The sequence below is a fragment of the Mytilinidion resinicola genome, assembly GCF_010093595.1.
Source record: "Mytilinidion resinicola strain CBS 304.34 unplaced genomic scaffold BDZ99scaffold_6, whole genome shotgun sequence".
Lineage (NCBI taxonomy): Eukaryota > Fungi > Ascomycota > Dothideomycetes > Mytilinidiales > Mytilinidiaceae > Mytilinidion > Mytilinidion resinicola.
Window position 1 is genome coordinate 1,279,250 of NW_022985442.1, and position 24,711 is coordinate 1,303,960.

At 52.2% G+C, this 24,711-nt stretch overlaps 9 protein-coding genes across 9 annotated transcripts; 6 read left to right on the forward strand and 3 right to left on the reverse strand.

Moving 5' to 3' along the window:
• Positions 1–957: 957 nt before the first annotated feature.
• Positions 958–3,546, forward strand: BDZ99DRAFT_413204 (uncharacterized protein). The gene is made up of 3 exons (XM_033716687.1): positions 958–1,272; positions 1,328–1,795; positions 1,848–3,546. Exons 1-3 carry the CDS (start codon positions 976–978, stop codon positions 3,174–3,176), a joined length of 2,094 nt encoding a protein of 697 aa, XP_033579430.1. The 5' UTR covers positions 958–975; the 3' UTR covers positions 3,177–3,546.
• A 714-nt stretch (positions 3,547–4,260) lies between these two features.
• BDZ99DRAFT_439618 (uncharacterized protein) lies at positions 4,261–5,934 on the forward strand (the record flags this gene model as incomplete). The annotated part of the gene is made up of 3 exons (XM_033717666.1): positions 4,261–4,635; positions 4,781–5,361; positions 5,423–5,934. 3 exons carry the CDS (start codon positions 4,261–4,263, stop codon positions 5,775–5,777), a joined length of 1,311 nt encoding a protein of 436 aa, XP_033579431.1. The 3' UTR covers positions 5,778–5,934.
• Positions 5,935–7,810: 1,876 nt separating this feature from the next.
• Positions 7,811–9,606, reverse strand: BDZ99DRAFT_569141 (uncharacterized protein; the record flags this gene model as incomplete). Its single annotated transcript, XM_033727851.1, has 2 exons — positions 7,811–9,291; positions 9,588–9,606. 2 exons carry the CDS (start codon positions 9,604–9,606, stop codon positions 7,811–7,813), a joined length of 1,500 nt encoding a protein of 499 aa, XP_033579432.1.
• A 1,526-nt stretch (positions 9,607–11,132) lies between these two features.
• BDZ99DRAFT_507711 (MFS general substrate transporter) lies at positions 11,133–13,016 on the forward strand (the record flags this gene model as incomplete). The annotated part of the gene is made up of 6 exons (XM_033724270.1): positions 11,133–11,170; positions 11,378–11,483; positions 11,539–11,651; positions 11,722–11,989; positions 12,043–12,120; positions 12,192–13,016. The coding sequence occupies 6 exons, from the start codon at positions 11,133–11,135 to the stop codon at positions 13,014–13,016; spliced, it is 1,428 nt and encodes a 475-aa protein (XP_033579433.1).
• Positions 13,017–13,395: 379 nt separating this feature from the next.
• BDZ99DRAFT_382866 (manganese and iron superoxide dismutase) lies at positions 13,396–14,204 on the reverse strand (the record flags this gene model as incomplete). The annotated part of the gene is made up of 3 exons (XM_033715297.1): positions 13,396–13,551; positions 13,615–14,021; positions 14,078–14,204. 3 exons carry the CDS (start codon positions 14,202–14,204, stop codon positions 13,396–13,398), a joined length of 690 nt encoding a protein of 229 aa, XP_033579434.1.
• Positions 14,205–14,742: 538 nt separating this feature from the next.
• Positions 14,743–16,626, forward strand: BDZ99DRAFT_461154 (uncharacterized protein). Its single transcript, XM_033719553.1, has 2 exons — positions 14,743–16,357; positions 16,411–16,626. Exons 1-2 carry the CDS (start codon positions 14,868–14,870, stop codon positions 16,526–16,528), a joined length of 1,608 nt encoding a protein of 535 aa, XP_033579435.1. The 5' UTR covers positions 14,743–14,867; the 3' UTR covers positions 16,529–16,626.
• A 199-nt stretch (positions 16,627–16,825) lies between these two features.
• Positions 16,826–17,769, forward strand: BDZ99DRAFT_439634 (RraA-like protein; the record flags this gene model as incomplete). Its single annotated transcript, XM_033717667.1, has 5 exons — positions 16,826–16,873; positions 16,931–16,988; positions 17,049–17,374; positions 17,429–17,527; positions 17,589–17,769. The coding sequence occupies 5 exons, from the start codon at positions 16,826–16,828 to the stop codon at positions 17,766–17,768; spliced, it is 711 nt and encodes a 236-aa protein (XP_033579436.1).
• Positions 17,770–19,470: 1,701 nt separating this feature from the next.
• On the forward strand, positions 19,471–21,551 carry BDZ99DRAFT_518310 (uncharacterized protein; the record flags this gene model as incomplete). The annotated part of the gene is made up of 5 exons (XM_033725280.1): positions 19,471–19,618; positions 19,674–19,763; positions 19,820–20,451; positions 20,520–20,683; positions 20,732–21,551. The coding sequence occupies 5 exons, from the start codon at positions 19,471–19,473 to the stop codon at positions 21,549–21,551; spliced, it is 1,854 nt and encodes a 617-aa protein (XP_033579437.1).
• Positions 21,552–22,418: 867 nt separating this feature from the next.
• On the reverse strand, positions 22,419–23,304 carry BDZ99DRAFT_267309 (uncharacterized protein). The gene has a single exon (XM_033713860.1). It carries the CDS (start codon positions 23,230–23,232, stop codon positions 22,630–22,632), a length of 603 nt encoding a protein of 200 aa, XP_033579438.1. The 5' UTR covers positions 23,233–23,304; the 3' UTR covers positions 22,419–22,629.
• Between the last annotated feature and the right edge of the window lie 1,407 nt (positions 23,305–24,711).

Consider the following 24,711-nt stretch of genomic DNA (forward strand, 5'->3'; position numbering starts at 1 on the left):
TATATCTTTCTCCATTGGAAGGTGTGGCATGATGTTGAACAGAAATCATAACACGTTGTTGCTATCTCGACATTGGAGCGTATCACATACATCAGTCTAGTACGAGGTGATTATACAGACACATTTCCACTGCATGGCAGTCCCCATTGAACTTTCCGAAATCCGAACAAGCTCTGTGTCGTTGCGGTGAGACTACGTTGGGAGACTTCTAAGCCTGTCGTTGAAATTGATGTCTGACTGCCAGGCCAACCCTGGGGAGGCGACTGATTTCAAAAAGCTACAGCTTCCGTCGTCTGTTAAAGCAACCACACTGTCCGAACAAAAAGAAGAGCCTTGCGGAATAGCGATTCAGGAGATCAGGTCATGTGGAATATGTCTGACTCGCTGGTATAATATTATGAGGTCTAATATTACAGTACTGTCTGGCCTTTCATGAAGTAACACTTATTGAGCTTCTCACTCCAGAATATCTACGGCTTCCTCCTCTGAGGCTGAGTACTAGAGCTCTATATAGTTATATCTTCTTATATGCACCAATTATGGCCATTCTTCGGATCGTCCGGGCGGTCCCGGACGGTCCTTTTTTCGGAGCTACTCCGTCAACGACATTCCTCTCCGATCGACCGCTCTTGTGTCGCTCGTGGTACCTACGTGCTATTCGCATCATATGCGCGCAAGTCCATTAGCTAGTGGAGCAGTGTGGGACAAAGGCATGAATTTCAACCCCTCAGTTGACCATTCCGCTTTGGGGAAAGCAAATACACCCCCATCGTCCGAGACGCGCTCCCGGCCCAAGCCCCAGCTTTCCTGCATTCTGTGTAGAAATCGCAAGTCAGTCCTCGCGATATCATACCCCGAGCTCGCTAATCGGAGAATAGACTGAAGTGCGACCGCGGCCAGCCATGCAAGAATTGCGCGAAGAAGCCGCTGGGGACCTGCGTCTATGTAAACCAGCCTCATAACAAAAGAAAACCCATGCCTGGATCTGTTGGTGGTTTGACGCCGACAAGGAACCAGTCGGTCAACAACGTTAATGACCGAATTCGTCGTCTTGAAAGACTTGTCACGTCTCTGGCGGAAACCCAACCCCTTGCAAGAAGTGGAGATGTCACGGGACTAGAGGGCAACACGAGTGGTAGTGCTAGGAGACCATCTGATGTAGGCGGCCGGGCGGTGGAAGATGGCATAGCAAACCCTTCACCTCAACTTACGGCGAAGGGGCCAGAGACTCGATTCGTCGACTCTTCGCATTGGGAGGCTATTCTTGAGGACGTGAGTGCAGCAACACCTCTGCAACTTCCCTCCTCAATCTATTGACAAGCTCTAGATCCACAGTATAAAACAAGAACTAGATACAAGCCGAAGCTCTGAGGACTGGGACAACACAGACACTAGCCCCGAAGAAACTCACGGCCTGGAACTCCTTTTCGGCGACCACAGAACCATAACAATCGAGGAATTGTTATGCTCCCTGCCTACTAAAGCCGTTGCTGACAATCTAATTCATATATTTACACAGGAGATGGACTTGCAAGGAAGCCAATTAATGCATGTCCCGACGCTTCTGAAAGAGCACGAGGACTTTTGGAAAAATCCTAGTGCGGTGTCCCTTGCGTGGCTGGCACGGATGTACGCAATAATGTGTCTATCACTGCAATGGGCTATGCGTACTAATATACACGTGGATGATATCTTGCTACCTGAGACAACGATCCGCATTTATCGGACGAGAGCATCGCAGTGCTTGATAGCGTCCGACTACGGCAAGCCCACGACATATACGCTGGAAGCTATGGTAAGCTTACCCTTCTTCACTTCTATGAAGCGCTTCAACTAACAATCAGAAGGTGATGTATGTTGCTTGCGAGCACTTCTGGAACTTAGACGGCTATTTTCGAGCATCGCTGGTGTTCGCGATGATAGTGCGCCTGGCTTTGCGTGCAGGCTACCACCGCGATCCAAGCCACTACCCCGACATATCTATCTTCGATGGCGAAATCCGCCGCCGAACGTGGGCGTACATATTCCAGATCGATGTCTGGTTTTCACACAAATGTGCTCTCCCTCGCCAAATCGACGAACGTCAGGTCGATACTGCACCACCCGTGAGCGTGCTCGATGAAGACCTCTATCCGTCAATGGTAGAACTGCCCACGCCTCGTCCAAGCAACGAGCCGACCAGCATCGGCTTTCTCAACTACAAGACTAAACTCCTAGAGATCGTCACCCGCATCACTGATCGTTCAAGCGCCGCAAGCCTCTCTTTCGATGACGTCCTTGCGCTCGATCAGGCGCTGGATGCACGGCTAGATTCACGACCTGCCTGGATTGTCGTGCCCGGGAGTGACACCACACTCGCACCGATCGCACTTGGCCGGCTGATCGAGGTTGATGTTCTCGCCCAGTGTGCCCGCATAATACTACACCGCAAGTATCTTATTCCCGCACGCACGAATCCGAAGTACGCCCACTCGCGACAAGCTTGCCTAAGCGCTGCCTCACAAGTCCTGCGGCATCAGCAGCGCCTGTACGAAGTATCTTATAAGCATTACGGGACCGTGACAGCGAACTGGCGGGCCCTGTCACTTATGAGCCACGACTTGCTCCTCGCTGCAATGGTACTGTGCATGGATATGGATCAGGAGCTCCAGCATCGCGCGGACTCAAGAACATTGCAGCAGAGTAAAGATGAGGAGGAGGGGCTGACCGAGCGATTTGAGCTGCTCCAGGGGTCTCATCGCATCTACACGTCCATGTTATCCTACACTTCGGATGCGTCCAAGGCGGGGGATGTGCTGGGAATAATGCTTAATCGGCTGCGGCGGAGTCGGGAACTGTCGACTACTGCTAATAATACCCTTCCAGTACGAAGCCAAAGCCAATATCAGCCTCCAAGCCAAAGCCAAAGCCAATACAACGCGGCTTCCAGCAACTGCCACAACCCTACGGCGCAGCCATACAACATGGGTGAAACTCCGATTGTGGGGTCTTACCTACCGGTGCATTCCGTATATCCATTCGCTGATGCAATGCCTGCCGACTTAGTGGGCGGATACGGTGCAACGAGCCACGGGGATGGGGCAGGAGATAACTTCGCACTTACAAATTTCTTGGAGAGTTGGGATTGGACGCAGTGGGATTCGGGCTTTGCGAGCTCGATGACTGGGATGGATTGACTCATGAGGTGATAATTGTGCGTTGCATTTAGCTTTGGCGAAATCACTTCAAGCTACTCCTTACTCTCAACCGCTTCTCGTGGTGGCTGATCTCGTGTCTGGAAGGGGCTACTCAATGAATGAGTGGCAAGTGGAGGATTGCTGGATGTGGGTCATCTATAACGATCAAACGATCTTTCTTCATTGTTCTGGAAGGGTTACTACTCTCGATAGACATAATAGAGTGGCGAGAACGGGTGGGAGAGGTACTGCGGACAACGGAGTACTCAATGAAGATATGAGCGAATCAATCGAAGGTTTGAATTGGAAGAGCCAATATCTAGACACGATTATAAGACTTGGAAACGTAGATGTGGTGTTTTCGAGTGAGAGACCGTGTCTGTGCTGACTCAGCGTTCAGACTTTAACTACCCTCGTCCCACTTTTCCCTCCCTGCATCCTACTTTGAACTCCTCAAGGCGCGTCGTCATTCTGCTTATCTCTACAGCACATCCAGGGATGAAAGACTATCATACCTGCATAAGTCGTGAGCCTAATGACTGGACGTAAGCGGCGTTGGGGTTAAGTGTTAGAATATCGGATCGAACCACCATGATCCAACTTAATGACGACTATCTGCATTTCCATTTAGGTGCTCCACCCAGCTCACTTCACAGTCTCAAGCCAAGAGCACGTTCCAAAATCGCACATAAACGGAGCTACGGAGTCAGCCGGCGTGAATTGCAGTAGGACCATCTGAAAAATTTCTCTTACGATAGTCCATGCTCGTTCGAGGCAGAATCTAGGGTCAAGCAACTAGACTATATAAAGCCGCAATCATATCGGCGCGTATTTTATGTCTCTATTTGCTTTTAGTCGTGTTGCTTGTGCACATTAGGGCATTCTCTGAAGTTTGGTTTCACTGCGTCATTCTCCTTAGCGCCCCTTAGGTATTCCCCGCATCCCTTAGTTCAGTCCACATCGAAGACGATTCAACAATCCTTCGCCTTGAGATAATTCCATTTAGAAACCCTCACCCCTTGCCGTTCCTCGGTCCATCCTCAAGCCAACTCACATTTCCACAAGATCATTCAATCCAAACACCATGAGTGCAGCCCTAGCCACTACTCAGCCCGCCCACCCGGCTCATCTCGACGATGAGATCATGGCTCTCGCCCTGCAGCTCGAGGAAATCGACATCCATTCCAAAGGCCAGAAGGGTAAGCATAAAGCTTGTAGCCCACCGGACATTGATGTGGCCTTTTCGGCATTCCAAGCAGAGCTCCAGCAAGCTATTGGATTGTTGGAAGATCTCAAATGCGCTCATAGTATCGCCCTAGCCGTGGATACGGATTCCCAACTCATCAGAGAGATCGCCCAGGAAGAAGCTCAGGGAGAAAGAGATAGACGTCTAGCGCTACAACTTAGTGGGCAGAACCCGGATCTGGCTCTGGACGCCCCACCTCCTTATGAAGAGGGAGTTCGTAGTGGGTCTCTGGAAGCATTTCAGACCCCGACCGCTAGGATGCAGTTCCTGCTCGACTCTGATGAGGTATGTCCTAAAGAGTAGTGCAAGAATTAATGACCCAGTACTTGAGTATTAAAAATGGTATAACTGATGAAAGTCACAGGAGGACGACGCCGGCCCTTCCATGACCTACGCCGAGAGGCAGCGCACCGTATTGGAAAAGCTTCCACTTCGCTCTCGCGATAAGTGGTTGCAGTGCATCGCTTGCATCGACAAATTTCCGCCCCACGAGATCGTTCATGCTCCATGTGGAACTATCTACTGCACCGATTGCATGAAGACACTCTTCATGAAATCTGCCAAGGACCAAAGCTTGTATCCGCCAAGCTGCCATCGTCAGGAGATCCCTCTGACCTTAATTGCGTGGAAAATGTCATCGGAGGAGCTGGCTCAATTCAACACAGCCGCTATCGAGTTCTCCACGTTGGATAGGACTTACTGTAGCAATCTCCCATGCGGAAAGTTTATTTCTCCGGACCACATTGTGGCAGGTCGGGCCACATGCGAACATTGTGGGGAAGAAACCTGCGCATATTGCAAGCACGGCTCTCATACAGGTGATTGTCCTGAAGATCGTGAACTCCAGGCGACTTTAGAGCTTGCCGAAGGGATGCGTTGGAGACGCTGCTACAACTGTAGGAATATGCTGGAATTGAGATCTGGATGCTACCATATGACGTGAGTACAGTAAAGCTACCATTAAAGAAGGGCAGTCGAATGGCTAATTACTATTCTCAAGCTGTTTATGCAAGGCTGAGTTCTGCTACGTCTGCGGAGTGGAATGGAAGAATTGCAGTTGTGACAGATGGGATGAGGATAACCTTGAAGAACAAGCCGAACATCGCGTTGCTAGAGACGTCGGCTGGATGCCTTTGCCCCCTCAAGAGCGCCAGCAGCGTGTCCGCGCGATGCGACAGGAATTACTCGAAACTCACGAGTGCGATCATCCTGGCAGATTCGAGAAAATTCAGCATGGAGGAAGACGAGGCTTCCAGTGCGAAATGTGTGACACTCGCCACTGGAAATTTATCCTCCAGTGTCGCCGCTGTCATATTCAGTTATGCCAGGAATGCCGATGTAATCGCGTCAGGTAATCTCAAGGCTTGAGAGGGCAAAGTTGTATGACCTGTACTGGCGAGCCATGCGGGCCGCTAGTCTATCTCTATGAGTTATAAATACATGGTCTAGTAGAGATTCAGCCATTATAACTCTCTATAGAAGAGAACCAGTTGTAAGGTAGCTTAATTGAAGACAAGTACTGTACTAGGACCCAAATCTGGGCTCCAAAGTCTTTACATCATCCGCGTATTTTTTTGCATAGTCTAGAGGCACCATTCGTCCGTGGGTAAGCTGTCAAAATGCACATAAAACAGGTCAGATTTGGGTTCATATGCGAGTAGTATCCCCCCTAGCGATTAGATCGACGCTAGTCTAATTCGCGCCTCATGGTTCTTTACATTGTGCACATATCTTTTCACATAGTTCAGGAGCACCATCCGGCCTTGGGTAAGCCACTAAAATGATAGCATTTGCCATGCAGTTCAAGAGCTGTTGCAATTCGACGCCACTTCGCGCTTTGAGCGATCACGTGCTGATCTAGCACTTCGGAACTTGACATCGTAAGGCTCATCTTTTCGATTCATTTGGGGGTGTATTCACTCGGTACGTACGGTGTCAACATGATAGTAGCCACCATGTAGTTCTGGAGCTGTTGCAAATCGTTCCCACTTCGCGCTTCGATCGATTCCGTGCCAATTCGAATACTTCAGAATTTGACATCATCAGGTTCATCTTTTTAGTTAGTTCGGGGGTGTAATCAATATACAGCTAGGCTGTCAAAAGGCAAGCATATACACCTGGATGTCGGGCTTCCCACAAACGACGCCTGTATTCACTATCCGCTTGACGATGTCCTGATTCAGACACTCCGGGATTTGACATCAAGAGATTCATCTTTTCAATTAGTTCAGGAGTGTATTCACTTGATATGTAGGCTGTCAAAAGGCGAGCAGATACGCCCATATATTGGACTTCCCTCAAACGACATCTCTATTCACTATCCGCTCGATAAAGTGCCGATTCAGGGTGTTCAGAACTTGACATCGTGAGGTTCAGGTTTTCAATTCATTCGGGGGTATATTCACGCGATACATAGCCTGTCAGAAGAGAAACAGCTACGTCTACATCTCCAGCTTCACTGAAACTGCATCTCCCTTCGCGGCTCGCGTGAAAACGTTCCAATCTGGGGTGTTCAGAACTTGACATCATGTAGTGCACTTTTCTAGTTAGCCCAGGGTTGTATTCACTCGATACATAGGTTGTCAAAAGACGAGCAGCTGCGCCTGTATCTAGGAACTCATTCAAATTACATCGACATTCACTTCCAGCTTGACAACGTTCCGATTTGGGACATTCGGACCTTTACATCATATAGGGCACCTTTTCAGTTAGCCTAGGGGCGTATTTACTCGATATACAGGGTGTCAAAAGACAAGCAGCTACGTCTACAGATCTAGGACGTCCGTAGCTTTACATCGTACAGTGCAACTTTTCAGTTAGCTCAGGGGTGTATTCACTCGCTACATAGGCTATCAAAAGACAAACAGCTACGCCTATAGATTCAGGACGTCCGGAACGTTACATCATGTAGTACCCCTTTTCCGTTAGCCCAGGGGTGTATTCACTCGATACATAGGTCCTCAAAGGACACGCAGCTGCGTCTGGATGTAGAGCTTTATGCCAACGACATGACCACTCACGCCCGACTCGACAATGTCCCGATTCGGGAACTTCAGATTTTGACATCATAAGGCTGGGCTTTGCAATCACGTGAGGAACATCTTCATGCCATAGGTATATTGTCAAGAGAAAAGAAGCTCGATTCCAGATCCAAAGCTATATACCGCACCATCCCCCTTCCCTCCCAAGATCAAGTCCAACACCAGTCGGTCCTGAAAAGAGGCTAAATATGCTGGGGTATCTTATGCAGCGCCAAAACAATGCCAAACAAAACAATAAAGATGCTCGATAAGTATGCCAGAAGAAAAGAGAAAAGAAAAGAAAAGCCAAACTAGCCCGGGGAACCACTCCTCCCGCCACCACCCCCCCAAATCTCACCACCCACCCCTCAACCCTGCCGCGCCTTCTTGGCAGCTCGAGTCTCCATCGGCGCGTCCACCACCGCCGCAGCCGCCCTCTTCTTCGGTGCTGGTTTGGGCGCCGCTTTGGGGCGGCGCCACTCCTTCCCGTCGAATCGGACGGCGTACGGCTTGATGTGCCACTTGGCACGTTGAAGGATCTCCGACGTCGGGAAGTTCGACTCCTTTGGAAGCTCCAGCAATGCAGCCAATTCGGAGGTCTCTAGGTCTTCGATCGGAATCACGGCTGGTCTCGGGGCCAAAGCCGCAGCCTGCGCCTCTTCGCGTTCAATTCGGGCGTCCTCCAGCTCCTTCTCCACAAAGGTTTGCGGTACTGGGGCACTCCACGCGAAGTCTGCGCGATAGTTCGATTCGGGGAAGAAGGGGAAGGTCGCGGTGTGAGCCTTCAGCTCAGCTTCCAGGCGGGCGTGTTCGGGGGTCCCCCGATGAGTTATGTCGGGTACCGGAGCAGACAGCCACTCGTGCCAACCACCTGGGGGGGCCCTCAGTGGCTGGACTCGAGTTCCAACAGCGCGACGGACAGGAGCTGATTTGGGGGCTGTCGCAGCGGGAGCGGGAACGCGGGCTCGAACGGGGCGTGCAGGTCGACCGGTTTGGACGGGGGCTACCGTGGGTTGGGGCACCACAGGCGCTGGTGGAGCAGAGGCAGAAGGATCAGGAAGAGCGGTGGATTCGGAGGCTTCTTTGGGATGCTCGGACGAGGCGATCGGGATTGGAGCAGGCGCGGGAGGTTCTTGCGCGTCCAGGACAGGTGTTCGAGGGGCTTCAGACAGGAGTGAAGAAGAGTCAGAAGATGCTGCAATCGGTGCGATTTCGGAGCTAGATGCAGGCGTCGGAGCCGGGAGGGTAGGAATCGGAGCAACGGACGGGACGATGACAGCAGACGGGATGACGACCTGAGGTGCTCCAGTGGTGGGAGTGACGAGTCCATAGGCAGGGACAGCGACGTTGGATCCAGGAGTTCGGATGTGAGCACCGTTCGCACGCGTGAAATGAACGTCATTTTGAAGGGAATTTGCCGTGATTCCGAAATGAGAGCGGAAAGCGTTGACATCTGCCATGGCCTTGGCGTTGAGTCCCCGAGACTGACGAACTTGGACAGAGATATCAGCACGCCGTCCACGCTCCGGAAAGCGCGCTCCAATTTCGGGCCATGAGAGCTGCGTCGTGGATCGGAGGCGCAGAATCAGGTCGTCTTCCTCCACCGTGAAGGGCACAGGACGATTTGCAGGAGGCGAAACGATGATTGGGCCAGCCCGATTTGCATCGTTCGCGCGGGTGATTGCGTCGTTGACTCGTTTTGACAGTGCCATTTTGAGCGTAAGGTCGTGGGATCGTAAATCGAGAGGATGGAATGAGACACTTGCGGTACCGGTTGCGGATGCGAAGGACGTATGGAAGTGATGGAAAGGAAGAGGAAGTGATAGGAAGAAAGTGGAAATGTGTGAAGCTCAGAGAAAGTCGTCAGATCGAAAGACAAAAGAAGCTTCAGGTTGTGACAAGAAGAAGGAAGGAAATAGGAAAGCTGACGGGAGGTCGAGAAGATATACTCTAGGCCATCCTATTGTTGCGATGAGTGTATTGAGTGACAATAGGCCGGGTGGATGAATAGAAGTTTTATTGTGCTGTTGAGAGTGAAGGCGACAATACGATGATAGTGTATTGAGGGCTATTGCCCTACCTATTGTTCTGGCGGTGACATCGGTTATTCACCACCGTGGTGAAATCGGTGAAAATGGAGCGCACGGTCCAGTATCGTGGCCATTTTAGTCGGGCCCGCTGAGGTCAACTTCGATTGATCAATTGGACCCCAGCAGGCCCAAAAAGTGGAGTGTAGAAGTGATGCAGCAGTTTTGGGGATTTGTTCTCTTTTATACCCCGGATTCACCGTTCTATTCGGAGCAACACGCGAGGATTGGGAGCAGGCGTCGTATTTCAGACTCTGTGCGGGCCGCTGGTCGACTTTGATGGACCTATTAGACCCCAGCGGACCCAAAAATTGGAGTTGTAGAAGTAATGGAGGAGCTTTGGGGGTTCGTCCTCTTTTATAGCCCTGATTCCCCGTGTGAGTTGGAGCAACACGCAAGGATTGGGAGCCGGCATCGTATTTCAGACTCTGCGCGGGCCCGCTGAGGTCGGCTTCGATGGATCTATCGGACCCCAGCGGGGCTAGAAAAGTGGAGTGTAGAAGTTATGGAGGAGCTTCGACGGTTGAACCTCTTTTATACCCTACAATTCCCGTGCGATTCGGAGCAGCGGCGAGGATTGGGAGCAGGTGTTCTTGCACATGCATACTCTACGCGGGCTCGCTGAAATTGACCTCGAGTAGATCTAGGAGGGCCCGAAAAGTGGAGTGTAGAAGTGACGGAGGAGCTTCGAGGGCTGACCTTCTTTTATACCGAACATTGCTATTCGGAGCAACGCACGAGGACTGGGAGCAGTCGCGCTCTCTGGGTTACGTACACCTGCCTAGCACTGCTTGAGGTCCTCTTGTGCATCATTGAAAGTTGCAATGCGATAACTTTGGCAAGTCTGATATGTCCCCGGCCCACCCCAGACGGTGTTGGATTCCCGGAGGTTTGTCGATGCTGCCATGAGCTACGGCGATCCAAGGTTGGTATCGTGGTTTACAAGCGCCGATGCCGGATGTAGTTTTATGCTTTTTATGCTTACACGAAGTCCAATAAGGGCAGCCATGTGAATTTGGGGCTCTGATTTGTGTCTCTGGGCGCGTGATTCATATCCGAGTTTGAGCTGCCAATGATGGCGTGGAGCCACGACCACAAGGCTGAGGAAAAGATAAAAGAAACAGAAAAAAGAGACTTGCTTTTTTAACTACCTAACATACCCTAGGACCTACTGTACTCTACATTTCGTCCCAAACGTAGTGGAGCCATCCTGACGACGTGAAGTAGATGACACCAACGCGTTAACGGCACACACGACACGAAAATATCGGGCGCTAGCTCCGGCATAGCATCAAAACGCTCGAAGGCCCGTCCAGTGGCAGGCGCAGTAGGGCCTTCTCTATAGCAGGAGGTCGTCATACTGATGCTAGAAGCACAGGAAGTTAGAGTGAGGTTGTGACAAGGAGGGGCCAAAGCGGCGACAGCTTCCCATTTCATCTCTAGCGGCGGCTGGCACGCGAGGAGATCGATCCTCTTTCATCGCCCCTTATCTGTGACATGAACGAGTCGGCCACGGTACTGCATTGCACGGCCAGATAGCACGTGGGGTATGTACTTCTTGCACTATTTGCGCTCCCATACTTAATCAGGACCAATAACTGCCATGGCGGCCGAGCCCGTCCATTCTTCCACCACAAACCCGTTCGCGTCGCGCAGCAACAACCACGGCTGGGCCAAGATGGACGACCCTCCGGACCAGAGCAACAAGAAGAGTACCACCCTCCTGGAGGAAGAGCTGCCAGCCGGCACCAGGATCCCCAGCGAGGAGAGTGTGGATCCAATTGTGAATCCGGTGCCTGAATCCTCCACAGCAGCTGCGGAGACCGCGACTAGCCCAAGTCACTGGAGACACCACTCGTCGCATTCTCATCATAACCGTCACTTCCGCGTGTATAAGAGGCGCTGGTTTGGCTTGATCCAGCTGATTCTGCTCAACATTGTTGTGAGCTGGGATGTGCGTATCCATTCAGAGGTGGTTCCATGTCATGAGCCAACTAACAGCGCCACAGTGGCTTACTTTCGCGCCTCTATCTGCTACTTCGTCGGAGTACTTCAATGTCTCCGAAACGGCCATAAACTGGCTGAGTACTGGATTTCTCTTTGCTTTTGTTGCAGTCAGTCCGTAAGTAATGTCTTCACTCCCTCTCTTGTCGCTCGTCATATTGTTTGCTCTCGTGCTCACCTCTCGCTAGACTCGTAATGTGGACGCTTAATCGAGGGCCTAAAAAGGCCATTATCACCGCCAGTGTGCTGGTCTTACTCGGCAACTGGATTCGATATGCTGGCACACGCGCTACAGGCGGACACTACGGCGTGGTCATGTTTGGACAAATCCTCACGGGCCTTGCCCAGCCATTCGTTCTCGCTGCGCCTACCCGATATAGTGACCTATGGTTCACTGAAGGTGGACGAGTTTCTGCTACAGCTGTAGCTTCGTTGGCCAATCCATTCGGTGGAGCTGTAAGTCACCACCCTTCAGGAACAAGAGAGTCCGTAAACTAAACCAAGTATAGCTTGGCCAATTGATTGGCCCGCTGTGGTGTACCAAGGCCAGCGAAGTTCCAAATATGGTCCTTTACACTGCCATCATTGTAAGCTATTGACTGCTTCCTAGCCAATCAACTCGTTAATAGACATTACTTTCAATCACTAACTATCACAGTCCTCCGTCGCCGCTTTCCCATCATTCTTTATCCCAGAAAAACCACCAACACCCCCCTCAGCCTCATCCGCGCTCCCCAAAACTCCCCTCAAAGAAACAATCTCCACCCTAATCCACACCCCCTCATTCTACCCCCTCTTCATCGCCTTTAGCGTCTACGTCGGCTTCTTCAACGCCTTCTCCTCCCTCCTTAACCAAATCCTCGAGCCCTACGGCTTCACCGAGACGCAAGCCGGCATCTGCGGCGCCGTCCTCATCGTCGTCGGCCTCGTCTTTGCAGCATTCACATCGCCCGTCTTCGACCGCACCCACGCCTACCTCCTCGGCATCAAGCTCTTCGTCCCCGTCATCGCCATCTGCTACCTCGCCTTCGTCTGGGCGCCGCAGACACGCTCTCTTGGTGCCCCGTACGCTATCGCTGCCATCCTGGGCGCGGCCTCCTTCGCTCTAGTCCCCATCGCCCTTGAGTACCTCGTCGAAGTCGCCTACCCGGCCTCGCCCGAAGCGGGAAGCACCATCTGCTGGGCTGGCGGACAGCTGCTCGGCGGCATCTTCATCGTCATCATGAATGCGCTGAAAGAGGGGACGCTGCAGGTAGTCGAGGGTGGGGACGGAAAGGGTAAGGGCCCTGGCGATCGCCCACCGGGCAATATGTACCGTGCGCTGGTCTTCGAGGCGGTAGTGGCATGCGTCGTTATGCCCATGCCGCTGGCCCTAGGGGTCAAGAGGCTTGGACTGGGCGCTGGCGCTGTGAAGGGGAGGCTGAGGCTTGATGAGGCTGGGGAAGAGGCGGCCGAGGGAGAAAGACAGGAGGATGGCGCGTGACTCTTGGCGGACTTCTAGTGTATAGAAGTCCGATTTCTTTGGATGGATGGTAGCATATGGGTAAGTGGTGGATGTGCTTGGTTTGATGGACATGATCTAAGGGCTGAGTGGTGGTTATGAGGTTCGGTAATGATGAGGTTTGCAAGAATGTACATAAGTCTAATTAGTAGATATCCCGCGGGTAACGGCGATTTTCCTCTCAAAGCTGGCACAATCTGCACCAATGTTGCTGGCAAACTGAACGATATCAACTGGGCAAATCGTATTGTATTACAATAGGATACAACGACGAAATCGCTCAAACGAGTGAGCAAACAATGGACCCGCTACGTCCGCTCATCTCCCGTAATCCGCTCGCTCCAAACGCACGCAAAAGCATCTACTGGAATCGCTTCTCCGCCGCCTTCCAGTTGACCACGTCCCAGATGTTCTTGAAGTACTCGGCCTTACGGTTCTGGTATTGGAGGTAGTAGGCATGCTCCCATGCGTCGATACCTAGGATGGGGCGGAACTGGCCGACGACAGCGTCTTGGTTCTATAATCACATTAGCATCCATTATTCCATTCTGGCCTATACATCAGCAGGGTAAAAACTTACAGCATAAGTCTTGATCCCCACAGCCCCCGTCTGCGTATCCTGCACCAACCACGCCCACCCACTGCCCTGGATCCCAGCCAGCGCCGCATTGAACTTCTCCTTCAGCGCATCCAGGCTGCCATAGCTCTCGTTGATAGCCTTAGCCAGCCCACCCGCCGGGGGCTGCCCGCCGCCCTGCGATGTCGGCGCCAGGTTCTCCCAGAAGAGGGTGTGGTTGATGTGGCCGCCGCCGTGGAAGTTGATGAGGGGCTGCAGGGCGATCTGCGCGGCGATGTCTTCCTTGGCCTTGGCTTCGGCGATTTGCTCGCTGAAGTTGTTGAAGGAGGTTACGTAGGTCTGGTGGTGGTTCTTGTGGTGGAGCTCCATGATTTTGCCGGAGATGGCGGGTTCGAGGGCGCCATAGTCGTCTAGCAGGTAGAGGAGTTAGTGGAAGAGCCAATTGAATAAGATAGTCTGGACATACATGTGAGGTCGGGAAGAGTAGCTTTGCCGCGGATGAAGGTAGCTCCAGCGATGCCGGCGCGTTTGGGAGCTGTTGAAGCTCGGAGGGCGGAGCGGAAGCCTGAGGTGCGGAGGAGTGTGGACGACATGATTGCAGTACAGGTGCAATTGAGGTCGAAAGAAGGTTGAAGATGGAGGGGTTGGGGGGGTTGAAGGTTGAAAGCTAGAGCTCTCCGCATGTTCCGCTTAGCAATTAGTTCAGTCTTTCGTCATGCCGTGGGCGCCGCCCAGGCTTCCTTGAACAGAAAGTGGCAGTCCATGAATCTGTGGCTCTTGCTAAATCCTCATATGCTGAGATAAACACTCTTTCCAGGCTTGTGTCCACTTTCATAGCCCCGCTTGAGGTGCTTTGATGCGTTATCAAACGCAGTCTGAACGACGTTGATAGCTCTTCGGGCCACCTCAGACGGCGTAAGAACAGACTGCCACTTTTTGTTCCGCGAACCCTGCCAGTCACTCCCGATAGGACTCCCGACTCCAGCCGCTAAATACGGACCGAATAAATCCAAAGGGCAAGCCGAGCCTTCGCCCGCATGCAGTCTATCAAAATCAAAGTACCCGCATGACGGCGCAGATGGAGCAGCGCCTGCACGGCAGCCCGCTCCATCCCATTGTCTCTCAGGCCTCACGCCATGTAGCACCACCCCGCAAAGGCCCAGGACGGAGATAGTATTTTTACTCACCACGCGCGGGCTGGAGAAACTCTATCTAGTTATACAGCTAGCACCCGCTTTCCCCTCATCCCCGCCTTCATGGCTCCCACAATCGTCCACCTCCCCAACGGCCAAAACCTGACTATCACCCCCGTTTTCGGCGGCCTCTTCTTCAAGTCCAACGACCTCACTCACAATAGCCACTCACCCTTCCCGCCGGGATGGACTATCGTGCTCAATTCCGAGGACGAAGAGCGCGTCGAATTCGCACAGACAAGCGCTGACGGACGAGAACCTTCACCTGCACAGGAGGAGCCCAAGGGTAAACGACACATTGTGCACCGCTACAAGCGGCCGACCATGCAAAATGACCACCTCTACATATCCTCCATCTCAAACCCCAGCAGCACTGAGTTCAAGCCCGCAAGCTCGCCTACCAGGCAGATTGCCATGATGCTGTGGGCTACGCTGTGGTGGTATTTCCACCAAGCCGAACCGAACCTTCAAATTACAAACGCCGCTTCTGCAAAGACGTCCGAAGCTGGGAGGCCGGAGGGCGAGTGGAGGATCAACATCAACCGTGAGGGTATCTTCAAGGGCAAGGTAGTGCTGCCAAAGCTGGAGCGCATGGGTCTGATTGCCAGCGAGGAATCCAGCGTCGGCATTGAGCAGAGCGAGAAGTCGCCCGAGGGCTGGACAAATATGTTCGTGAGCCGCAGGTCTTTCTGGCAGCTGGACCCGCGGATATATCTCTTCACGCTGTCGCCATTGGCGCAATCGCCCTTCCCGTCTGGCTCGCCGTATACCTCGCGACCGGCTTCCCCTAGTGGAGAAGGGCGGAAGCCGGATCCTACTCAACTTGAATCGGTGTCGCAAGGTCTGTGGTCTCCTAATGGTCCAGGTCCCTTCCATTCCACTAGTCATCTGCCTACGTACTACCCTCCGCCACCTCCTCAGTGGGTCTTTTCGAACCACGTGCGGCATCCTATCCGACCAAAACCACCACGGCAAGGAGAGACATTCTATACGAGGTTTATCCCAAGTATGAGCCAGTACCTTTCATTCAGGGTGGCTTCGATCTCGTCGAAACCTCTACGTTACAAAGGACCTGTTGCGTCCACCAACATTGTAAGCAGTTTCCGTAACTCGCAAATATCTGTAATGTCGGAACCAGCGATACCAACAATGGGGCTACTCGGTCTCGGGCTTTCTGATCCCGAATATCTGCACAAGTGGATGAATGAGCCTCGCGTATCATACTTTTGGGGCGAGGCGGGACCTCAATCGCAACAAGAAGAATTTCTGAAGAAAGGACTCCAGAACAAGAACAGCTTCCCAGTTATTGGATGCTGGGACGGGAAACCATTCGGCTACTTTGAAATCTATTGGGTGAAGGAGGATAATATTGGGAAATATCTGGGTGGTAATGTTGGCGATTATGATCGTGGCATCCACTGTCTGGTCGGAGAGGAGGAGTTCAGGGGACCACAACGGGTCAAGATCTGGCTTAGTGCATTGGTGCATTACTGCTGGTTGGCAGATAACAGGACAGAAGCGGTCATTATGGAACCTAGGGTGGATAACGAGACGTGAGTCTATTTCTACTTTCACTAAAGATTATAGCAATACTGACTTCTAATAGGCTTTCCCAATATTGTCTAGATCTTGGCTTTTACAAGGAAAGGGAAATCAGTTTCCCTCACAAGCAGGCCAACCTTATGAAGATCAGGAGGGATGCTTGGGAAGCCCCGGGGCTCTAAAAACGGTCATGTGGAATTGGGAGGACTTTTGCTTTCGACTATCTGCTTAGTCTATTGTTGTTACTACAGAGATACCACTTAGTTTCATGAAGATGCAACAATTCTCTTCATACTGACGATATATTTCGTATCAACCGCTGTCACATGTTATCGCGGGGCACTCGACTTCCTTAGCTCCGACCTGATACCCGCAACAACACCGAATTCTCATCACCAAATTACTCCTCTGTTGTACCAATGCCACCGTTCAGCACCCCAATCATCCGCTCAATCACACGCGCACGCCTCATTTCCACAATGTCATCCGCCCAGCTCAAATCCCTCGCCGCCTACTCCGCCTGCGACGTAGGTCCTGCCCCGCCCCGCCTCTCGTCCCTCCGCTGAGCTGTACGCGGGCACCAGGTCTCGGACGTGCTGCTGAAGCTCAATGTGCCTGGCGCCGGGTTTCTGGCCGACATAAGTACTGCTTCCTCACCTTGCCCACCCATGGAACCTGACTCATGCTAACAACCTCCCAAAGCGCCCATCCCGACCTCCACGGCGATAATCAAGACCATCGCCAAAGCATCAACCTTCCTCTTCGTCCCCAAATCGTCCGGCTCCTTCACCCAACCCCCCTCTGCGACACCACTTCAGGACCTGCCTGAGCCGAACATCAAGCCTGGCACGCCGTATGCCGATCTTGCGACGGCGGATACGGTGGTTGTGCTGAGCCAGCCGGCGGGGCAGAAGTGCGCTGTTATGGGTGGGATCATGGCGGTCAGGATGAAGAAGCTTGGAGTGAAGGGGGTAGTAGTGGATGGGAGGGTGAGGGATTTGGGGACATGTGGGGAGGTGGGGATACCAGTGAGTAGTTTTGATTTGAAGGCAGACGGACATTGGTGCTAACGGTTGATACAGGTTTGGTCGAAGGCGACGAGTACGATTGGGGCGGGTGCGGAGAGTAAGCCGTGGGCGAGGGATGTGCCGGTCGTGGTTGGAGGGGTGAGGGTTGAGGCAGTATGTTAATCTTCTTTTGGAAGATGCGTGCTTGGAAGGAATGGGGCTAATGGAGGTTTAGGGCGATATTATCATGATCGATCCGGCGGAGAATGGGGTTGTTTCGATTCCGCAGTCGAAGCTTGAGGAGGTGCTTGAGCTACTTCCCAAGCTTGTTGCGGCGGATGAGAATGTTATTGTTGATGTGGAGAATGGCGGGACGGTTGCGGATGCGTTCAAGGAGCATAGGAGTAACTTGTAGGAGCTAGAAGCGTGGTTGCATGCGTAGTCGTTTGGGCGCACTTGGACAACAGTGATAGAAAACGCCGTCCGCGGCGACTCAAAGATATACCAGTCTGGCTAGAACAAATCAATTGCGTTTAGATCAAGCTTTTCGTGATACTTCGAAGGCACTTCGGACTGTTTAAGGAAATGGTGAAGAAATGTAGCAAGAGCTTGAAAAGGAACAGCGTGCATAAATAGGCACGTGATGTGACATAACTAGCATAAAGTCCCGATCGTCGATGAAGACGCTTCGCATCATCTTGACTTCTCCCCACTGAAACGAGTAGAGAATGTTAACGTCATTCTAGATCATGGAGGCTCAGTTCAGGCCGAATGATAAACCAATCCCTGCCGAGATTGTGGAGGCTTCTCCCCTCAAGAACCAAAAAGAATCACAGTCGCAGCGGCATGTCGACACATTTCCGGCCGAGGTCGGCATCGCGAGACTTGCCGGAACAGGAGACCCTCATTCATCTTCACACTTATCTACCAATCAGATGTCTTGCTTTGATCACTCATCACCACCTCTATCGCCATCGCTGTGCCGCCTCTATATCAGGTCAGGTTGTGCTTAGGAGGGCCCTTGATATTGCTGCTGACAGGGTGACGCCATGATCCTTCGTGTCTTCCACGTTTTCAGCTCTCCCAGAGCGTCAGCAGTGGCACAAACCCTCTTCCCGGACCGCTTTAGGAACATTGCACGCAGCTCCTCCTTGATCAGTCTGACAGAACTGCTATACTGACAAATTAGTCGAGTCAAGGCCCCGCCGCCGATGATATCGCTTCACCGCAAGTAGGCGCCGGTCTATATTGCCTTGCATGCGGCTGCTGCTACCGCCTCCAATCTGAAGACATGCTCGCAAATAATTGCAGAAAGTAGGTCGTAGTAATTGAGCTGTCTTCCCGAGAAACTCAAAAATAGCAAGGGCTCCCTGGTCGGTATGCCTGGTGATTTGTCTTTTTTCCTTTCGAAGCCGGGGACCAGGTTCGCTTTCCCTCTACAAATTCGGCCCTGCAATAGCACTACACATATCGTCGCTCTCAAACTCTGTGAGAGTGCTCCCCAGACTTCAAGGCCTTGGTTACTCTCCAATGTCATCGACGAGATCGAGGAAAAACGACTAGTCGGACGAGGGACTGCATGTCTGATTTGGCAAAGATCGTTCCGGACCACGTTAGCGGGATGATACCACCACCCCCGCCGCCCTCGATGGTGACCCATTGGCTAGCGGAATGCATGGAAGGCTAAAGAACAGCTAGTAGAAAGGTGAGGGCATTGGCGCAATAGCTTGAGCCAGCGGGGTTGTCCTTTCGAGTAACCTTCGCACTTTTCTCCACGTAACCGAGCTTTCGCCCTGTAGCCCAGCGTAACAACCTTCGCAAGGGGCAGGCCGCTGAGGCGACTGTCGATTGGGTAAAGAGATCAGGCTAGACGCCGGGCGGGGACGAGGCTGCTCAGTGCGTTGTCGTGATACTGGCGATCCCAAGAGTGGAGGGATGCGCGCTGCAGCTGGTGCAGGGTCTGTTCTTATTAACTAGCATACGCCCACGCGCCTCCCGCTAGGATGATGACTGCCAGCTCCGGCGCCGACAATGTAGAAAGGCTAAGTAATCCCCAGGTTTGTGCATCCTCTTCTCGGTCCTTGCGTCGTACCGACCCTCCCCAATGCGTTGCTAGCATGGCGATATCTAGCGGAGTGCTCCTCTCGCGGTCGCGCCTGTTCTCCGTCCTCTCCCTAGCTCTGCTGTCTTCCCAAGCTGCGCATGCGCAATTATATTCGCCTCTGGATCCGATCTTCTATTTTTGCTCGCGATGGTTCTCATCTTGTAAGCAGATGCCTCATAGAACAGGTCAGGCTACCTTCAATTAACATTATCGCAGCGATTGTCAAGGATGGCAGTCTTTACATCAATGGCGGAATAGAGACCTTCTATCACTCTGGAGTGACATCCGATACAATCCTCGGCATTAGTCAGTGACGTTCCATCGAGACAATTATGAAAGAATCCGGCGCTAAGACTTTGTAGATACATATCTAATTCAAGTGTCGATGGAAACATCATGGGACTGGAAAACGAACATCACCATCACAGACGAGAGCAAGAGCACCGCCAACCCGAAGACTGGAACTTATCCTCCTAGTTTGGTACGCGGCACGATGTTTCACGGCCCCGCGGATTTGAAAGAGGTGTATGCGTTCGGAGGTACCACTTTCATGGGCAACACGAGCTTCTTGGGATATGTCGCGCCCGATGCTAGTACCTATCCGCTGTGGACATACGCATACGACTCATCTGACTTCCGATGGGATCAAAACGACATCGGACAGCCCTGGAAACCGAACCATGGAGCAGCGGCTGAGGCAATTGATCAAGGGTTGGGCTTCTACTTGAATGGCCAGATCGACAAGGGAACGGATTCTTCGACGAAGAACTTCGGCAATGATAGCACCCTGCCTCTTGATGGAATGCTAGTAATTGACCTTGCCAATTCGACATCGAATAATATCTCAACAGCGGCTATTAGCGGAAATGAACCAAGGGTGGGCGGGGGGCTCCAGTATATTGCGGATGTTGGGAAGAAAGGTATTCTGGTGGCTTTAGGTGGCCAATTGAGTCCCCAGAACGTCTCGGCAAGCACTTCCACGAATGGTCGCTTGGTGAGCGAAACCTTCACCTCCATTTTCCGTTTTAAGTAAAAAAAAAAAAGGACTAACCACCCGCGTAGCTTAGCTTGGACACCGTTGATGTTTTCGACATCAGTTCATACATTGACGACCCGGACACTAATGGTACTTGGTACAACCAAACGACAACTGGCGAAATCCCAGAGCCTAGGATAGACTTCTGTGTCGTTGCTGCTTCCGCACCAGATAATTCCAGTCATCACATGTGCGTAATAGGGTAGCCCATTATAGTCTAAGCTAATCCGAAGAAAAGATATCTCTACGGCGGCCACAACACAATATCAGGAGTTCCCTATGACGACATCCACGTTCTCTCCTTGCCAGCTTTTAGATGGACTAAAATCAACTTTGGGGCTAGCCCTCGATGGGGACACGATTGTCATGTCGTCGGGAACCGACAGCTACTCACAGTGGGTGGGAACACCACGAACGAGCAATGCGATTGGGAGATTAAGGGCGTCGCTATCCTAGACATGTCCACTATCACTTGGGGTAGTGTCTACGACGCGTTCGCGCCTGAGTATCTCGTCCCTACCCCTATAACGAAGTGGCTAGGAGGCAGTCCAAGTGGAGGCGCGACAATCACCGCACCCGCAGGTGGCTACAATTCCACTGGACTCGCGCAACTTATGGGCGTAAAGAGGATCTGGCCTACTTCCGCCCCTCCACCTTCGCCATCAGCTCCACCTCCGTCCCACCACAAGAAAACCAGCGTCGGCGTCATCGTCGGGCCCGTGATTGGCGGGGTCGCAGCGCTCGCTCTCCTTGGAGGCCTACTCCTCTGGCTCCGCCACCGGCGACACAAGAAAGCCATGACGCCCCACGAGCTGGAGGCGGCGGAGAAGTCCGAAATGCACGAGGAGCCCAAGAAGATGCCGTACGAGCTGCCCGACGACAACCGTATACCAACTGAGATGGCAGAGCAGCATGGGCTCGCCGAGGCGCCGCGGGAGACGACCACTTATGCTGTTGAATTACCTGCGACTACTATTTCGAGAGATGCGAAGCCGGGTGTGCCGATGTTGAGGACGCCGTCAAATGAGGATCCGCCGCAGCTAGAACTATTGCGGTGAGACTGCCTGTGTGGGGAGGAGAGGAGTTGGGACAGGGATGATGAATCATGGAAGAATCTACTATGCACTCTCGCTCTCCTGATTCTCTTTTTGCGTCACGGAAGGGAGGAAGAAACCGTTGCGCACCTCGCTTTGCCTGGTTCTAGATCGGTTCTAGATCGGTTCTAGATCATGCAAGAACATATTCAACCCGAGCCGCCAGTGCCAAACCGAGGATCACGCGACCTCGCTGTCAGCGACAGCTACATAAACATGGAGCATGTAGAGACGGTTGCAGAACTCTTAGCTAGCGATCGCCACAAAGCTCCCGTGGCTGAGCCATCGTATGCACACGTACACGCAAGGCGACAATGGCTCTAGATGGATACTCCCATTTCTTCCGGAGAAGGAGGAGGTTTCTGTAGGTACTCTACATTTTTCATATGATACCAATCAAGCGAGGATTGAGGAGGATATCCCAAAACCACCAAAAAGAGGAGAGGACAGGCGACCCGACAAAAAAGCGCATCTATAGAACAATCCTAAAATCTCGATTCTATCCATACCTTGAACTCCCAAAAGTACGGTAATATCCAAACCCACTTAGCGAGATCCTAACGGACCGAAGATCGCATAGCTAGCGCCGGAGATCGCATAGCCAGCACCGGAGATCGCATAGCTAGCACCGAAGAGGTCACTGATAATACCGAAGGATCGGGTCGGGATTTATGTTACAGACGAAGGTTGCCGTGGCGTGAAGATCAACTTTCTCACTGGAACCGTCCCGGCATGGCTGGTGCGTGGCGATTTTGCTCTTCTTGCTGGGAAGCTGAAGGGGAGGGTTGGGAGTTATGTCTCGTCACGTGCGAAGTTACGCGTGGTGAGGTCAAGACCAATCAAAGCCTTGTCACCTTCGTTTGTCACCCTTGTCGCTATTCACTACCGTAAAGTACGCAATTAGAAATGTGGCAAGAAGCATTTTGCGGCATACGGGGCATAGCATCGAAAATTGGTATCACGGTTTGGTGAGGTATGGGAAGAGTTCGAGAAGGTAGCGACATGAGGATGTTTTCGGTTCTAGGGAATGTATCAAAGCAAATCATAGTTCGTCGTCCATATCTGGTACTACAGGTGGTAGTGGTGGCGGTGGAGGCGGTGCTGATGGTTTTGTTTCTCCTCGCGGCTTTCGCTCTTTTCTTGATTTTGGATTCGTTCCCGTCTCCGGATTTTCTTCACTTTGATCTCCCCCGGGAGGAGCGCCTGGGGGCGGACCTTTACGAGCACGAAATGGACCGATAATCACCTCCGACTTTGTCAAGTGCTCCTGCGAGCCGACCATGCGGAAAACGCCACCAAAAACAAGAACAAAGTTGTCACCAAACTCAGCAAATGGCTGAGTGCTGTTGTTAACGAGGCCGACGACTTCGACATGTGCGGGATCGAGACGTAGATCCCTTCTAGGAAATATCCATGTGTAATCCGTCCTGCTGCTGTGCAGCAGCCGTGCAACTTCCATCGCTTTCTTGCATAATGGCTTCATTGCCTTTTTCACGTCCTGGTCATTCTTCGGCGGCTTCGTGAGAAAAGCGGCGAGCTCTTCGTTTTTGTAGAGGGCGTTTGCTAGATGCGTCGCTTTCGCATCTAAGCGCTTGGCTGCGTCTTTACCGCTGTATCGACTAAATTGGCAACTGCAGCAAACCATTCTTTCCGTGCTTTCTTAGCGGCTGTGGACCAGTTAGCTGAAGCCGCAATATAATTTCGAATTTTCGGCTACCTACCGCCATTCCTCGCGTCCATGCTGTCGTAGACGGCGCTCATTTGCTTTTCCACATTTTCGTCAAAGCCAAAATAGATTCCTTTGAAGCAGAAGCTTTGAATGATTCTTGCGATGATCCCGACCACCGAGAGGTCCTTTCCATTGTTGTCGAGGAGGTTGTACCAGCGCTCCCTTGTCTTTGCTTTCCGATTCGTGTAGTGCATTCTGACGAGATTTAAGATCAGTTCTTTGAGCTCGTGGAAGTGGGCTTGGATTGTCTCGGCAGGGTGTTCGGGCTCCGGGTCTACGACAACGACGCCGCCGCCTCCTTGTGTCGCAACCTCATTCAAGGTATCCCTAGCCTTCTCGAGGTTCACCTGTAATCTGCTGTTCTCGAGGGTCTTCTCATTAAGAAACTGCTCTTGCTCTCGAATTTTAGCGTTGAGCTCGGCGATTTTGTCATTTAGCGCTTTGCTAGTCGCTTGAACCGTATCGTCCCCTTTGAGGAGTTCTTCTATCCGAGCCTTGAGCTCTTGGACCTCTGCATCGACAAGTTTTTTACCATCTTTCCATTTCTTTTCCCGGTCGTTGCTTTCGTTGAGATCCCTATGTAGGGCTTGATTTGCGAATTGGAACCCTGAGAGGGTCTTGTTGAGCTCCTTGATGTGAAACTCGTGGGAGGTGATTATCCCGCCCTTCTCTTGGAGCGCCCTTTGCTGATTGGCCTGTAGCGGGCGCTCGTTAGGACAGAGTTCTAAGGGTTGAACGAAAGCCTTACTGTTAGGTCTACTCATTGCCGCGACCTGAGTTCCTCGTGTATGGCCTCGAAAATGGTGGTGACAAAGGGGTCGATGTCAGCATCTACGGACTGCTGCACGGCTTCGGCCACAGCGCGACGGGTGTCAGACAGCATGGTTGCTTGCGGTCGAAGGGCGAAGAGGGTTGCAAAAGTGGCTACGAAGAAGGAGACTTGAAGACGGGACTTGAAAACAAAGAGCTTGAAACAAAGACTTGAGCTTGCCTACAGTTTGGTGGCTACGGGTGTTCTCTACATTGTCCACGCTATAGACCCTCTGCCATCTGAAGTCGACGATTGGCGATGCTAATGCTGACCTCCCTTCCGGACACGTATGGGCCTATCTATGCAAGCTTCTTTCGTGTCCTAACTACAGTAAGTCGTGGCGCTTACCAAGTAACTTTCTCCTTCATGTGCAGCTCTGTGTACGGCTCCAAGCGCAGCTTCAAGCTCAGCTATGTACATAACTACGTGCATAGCTCCAGGCGTAGCTCCAAGCGCAGCTACGTCTATCACTTTAATGCTGCGGGAGGAAGGCTGGAGTATTGAAAAGTGAAGGGGCTGCTTAGTAAATTGATTACATATAACGTAATCCACAAGTTAGTGGCCCGCACAAGCTAGTGGCCCAC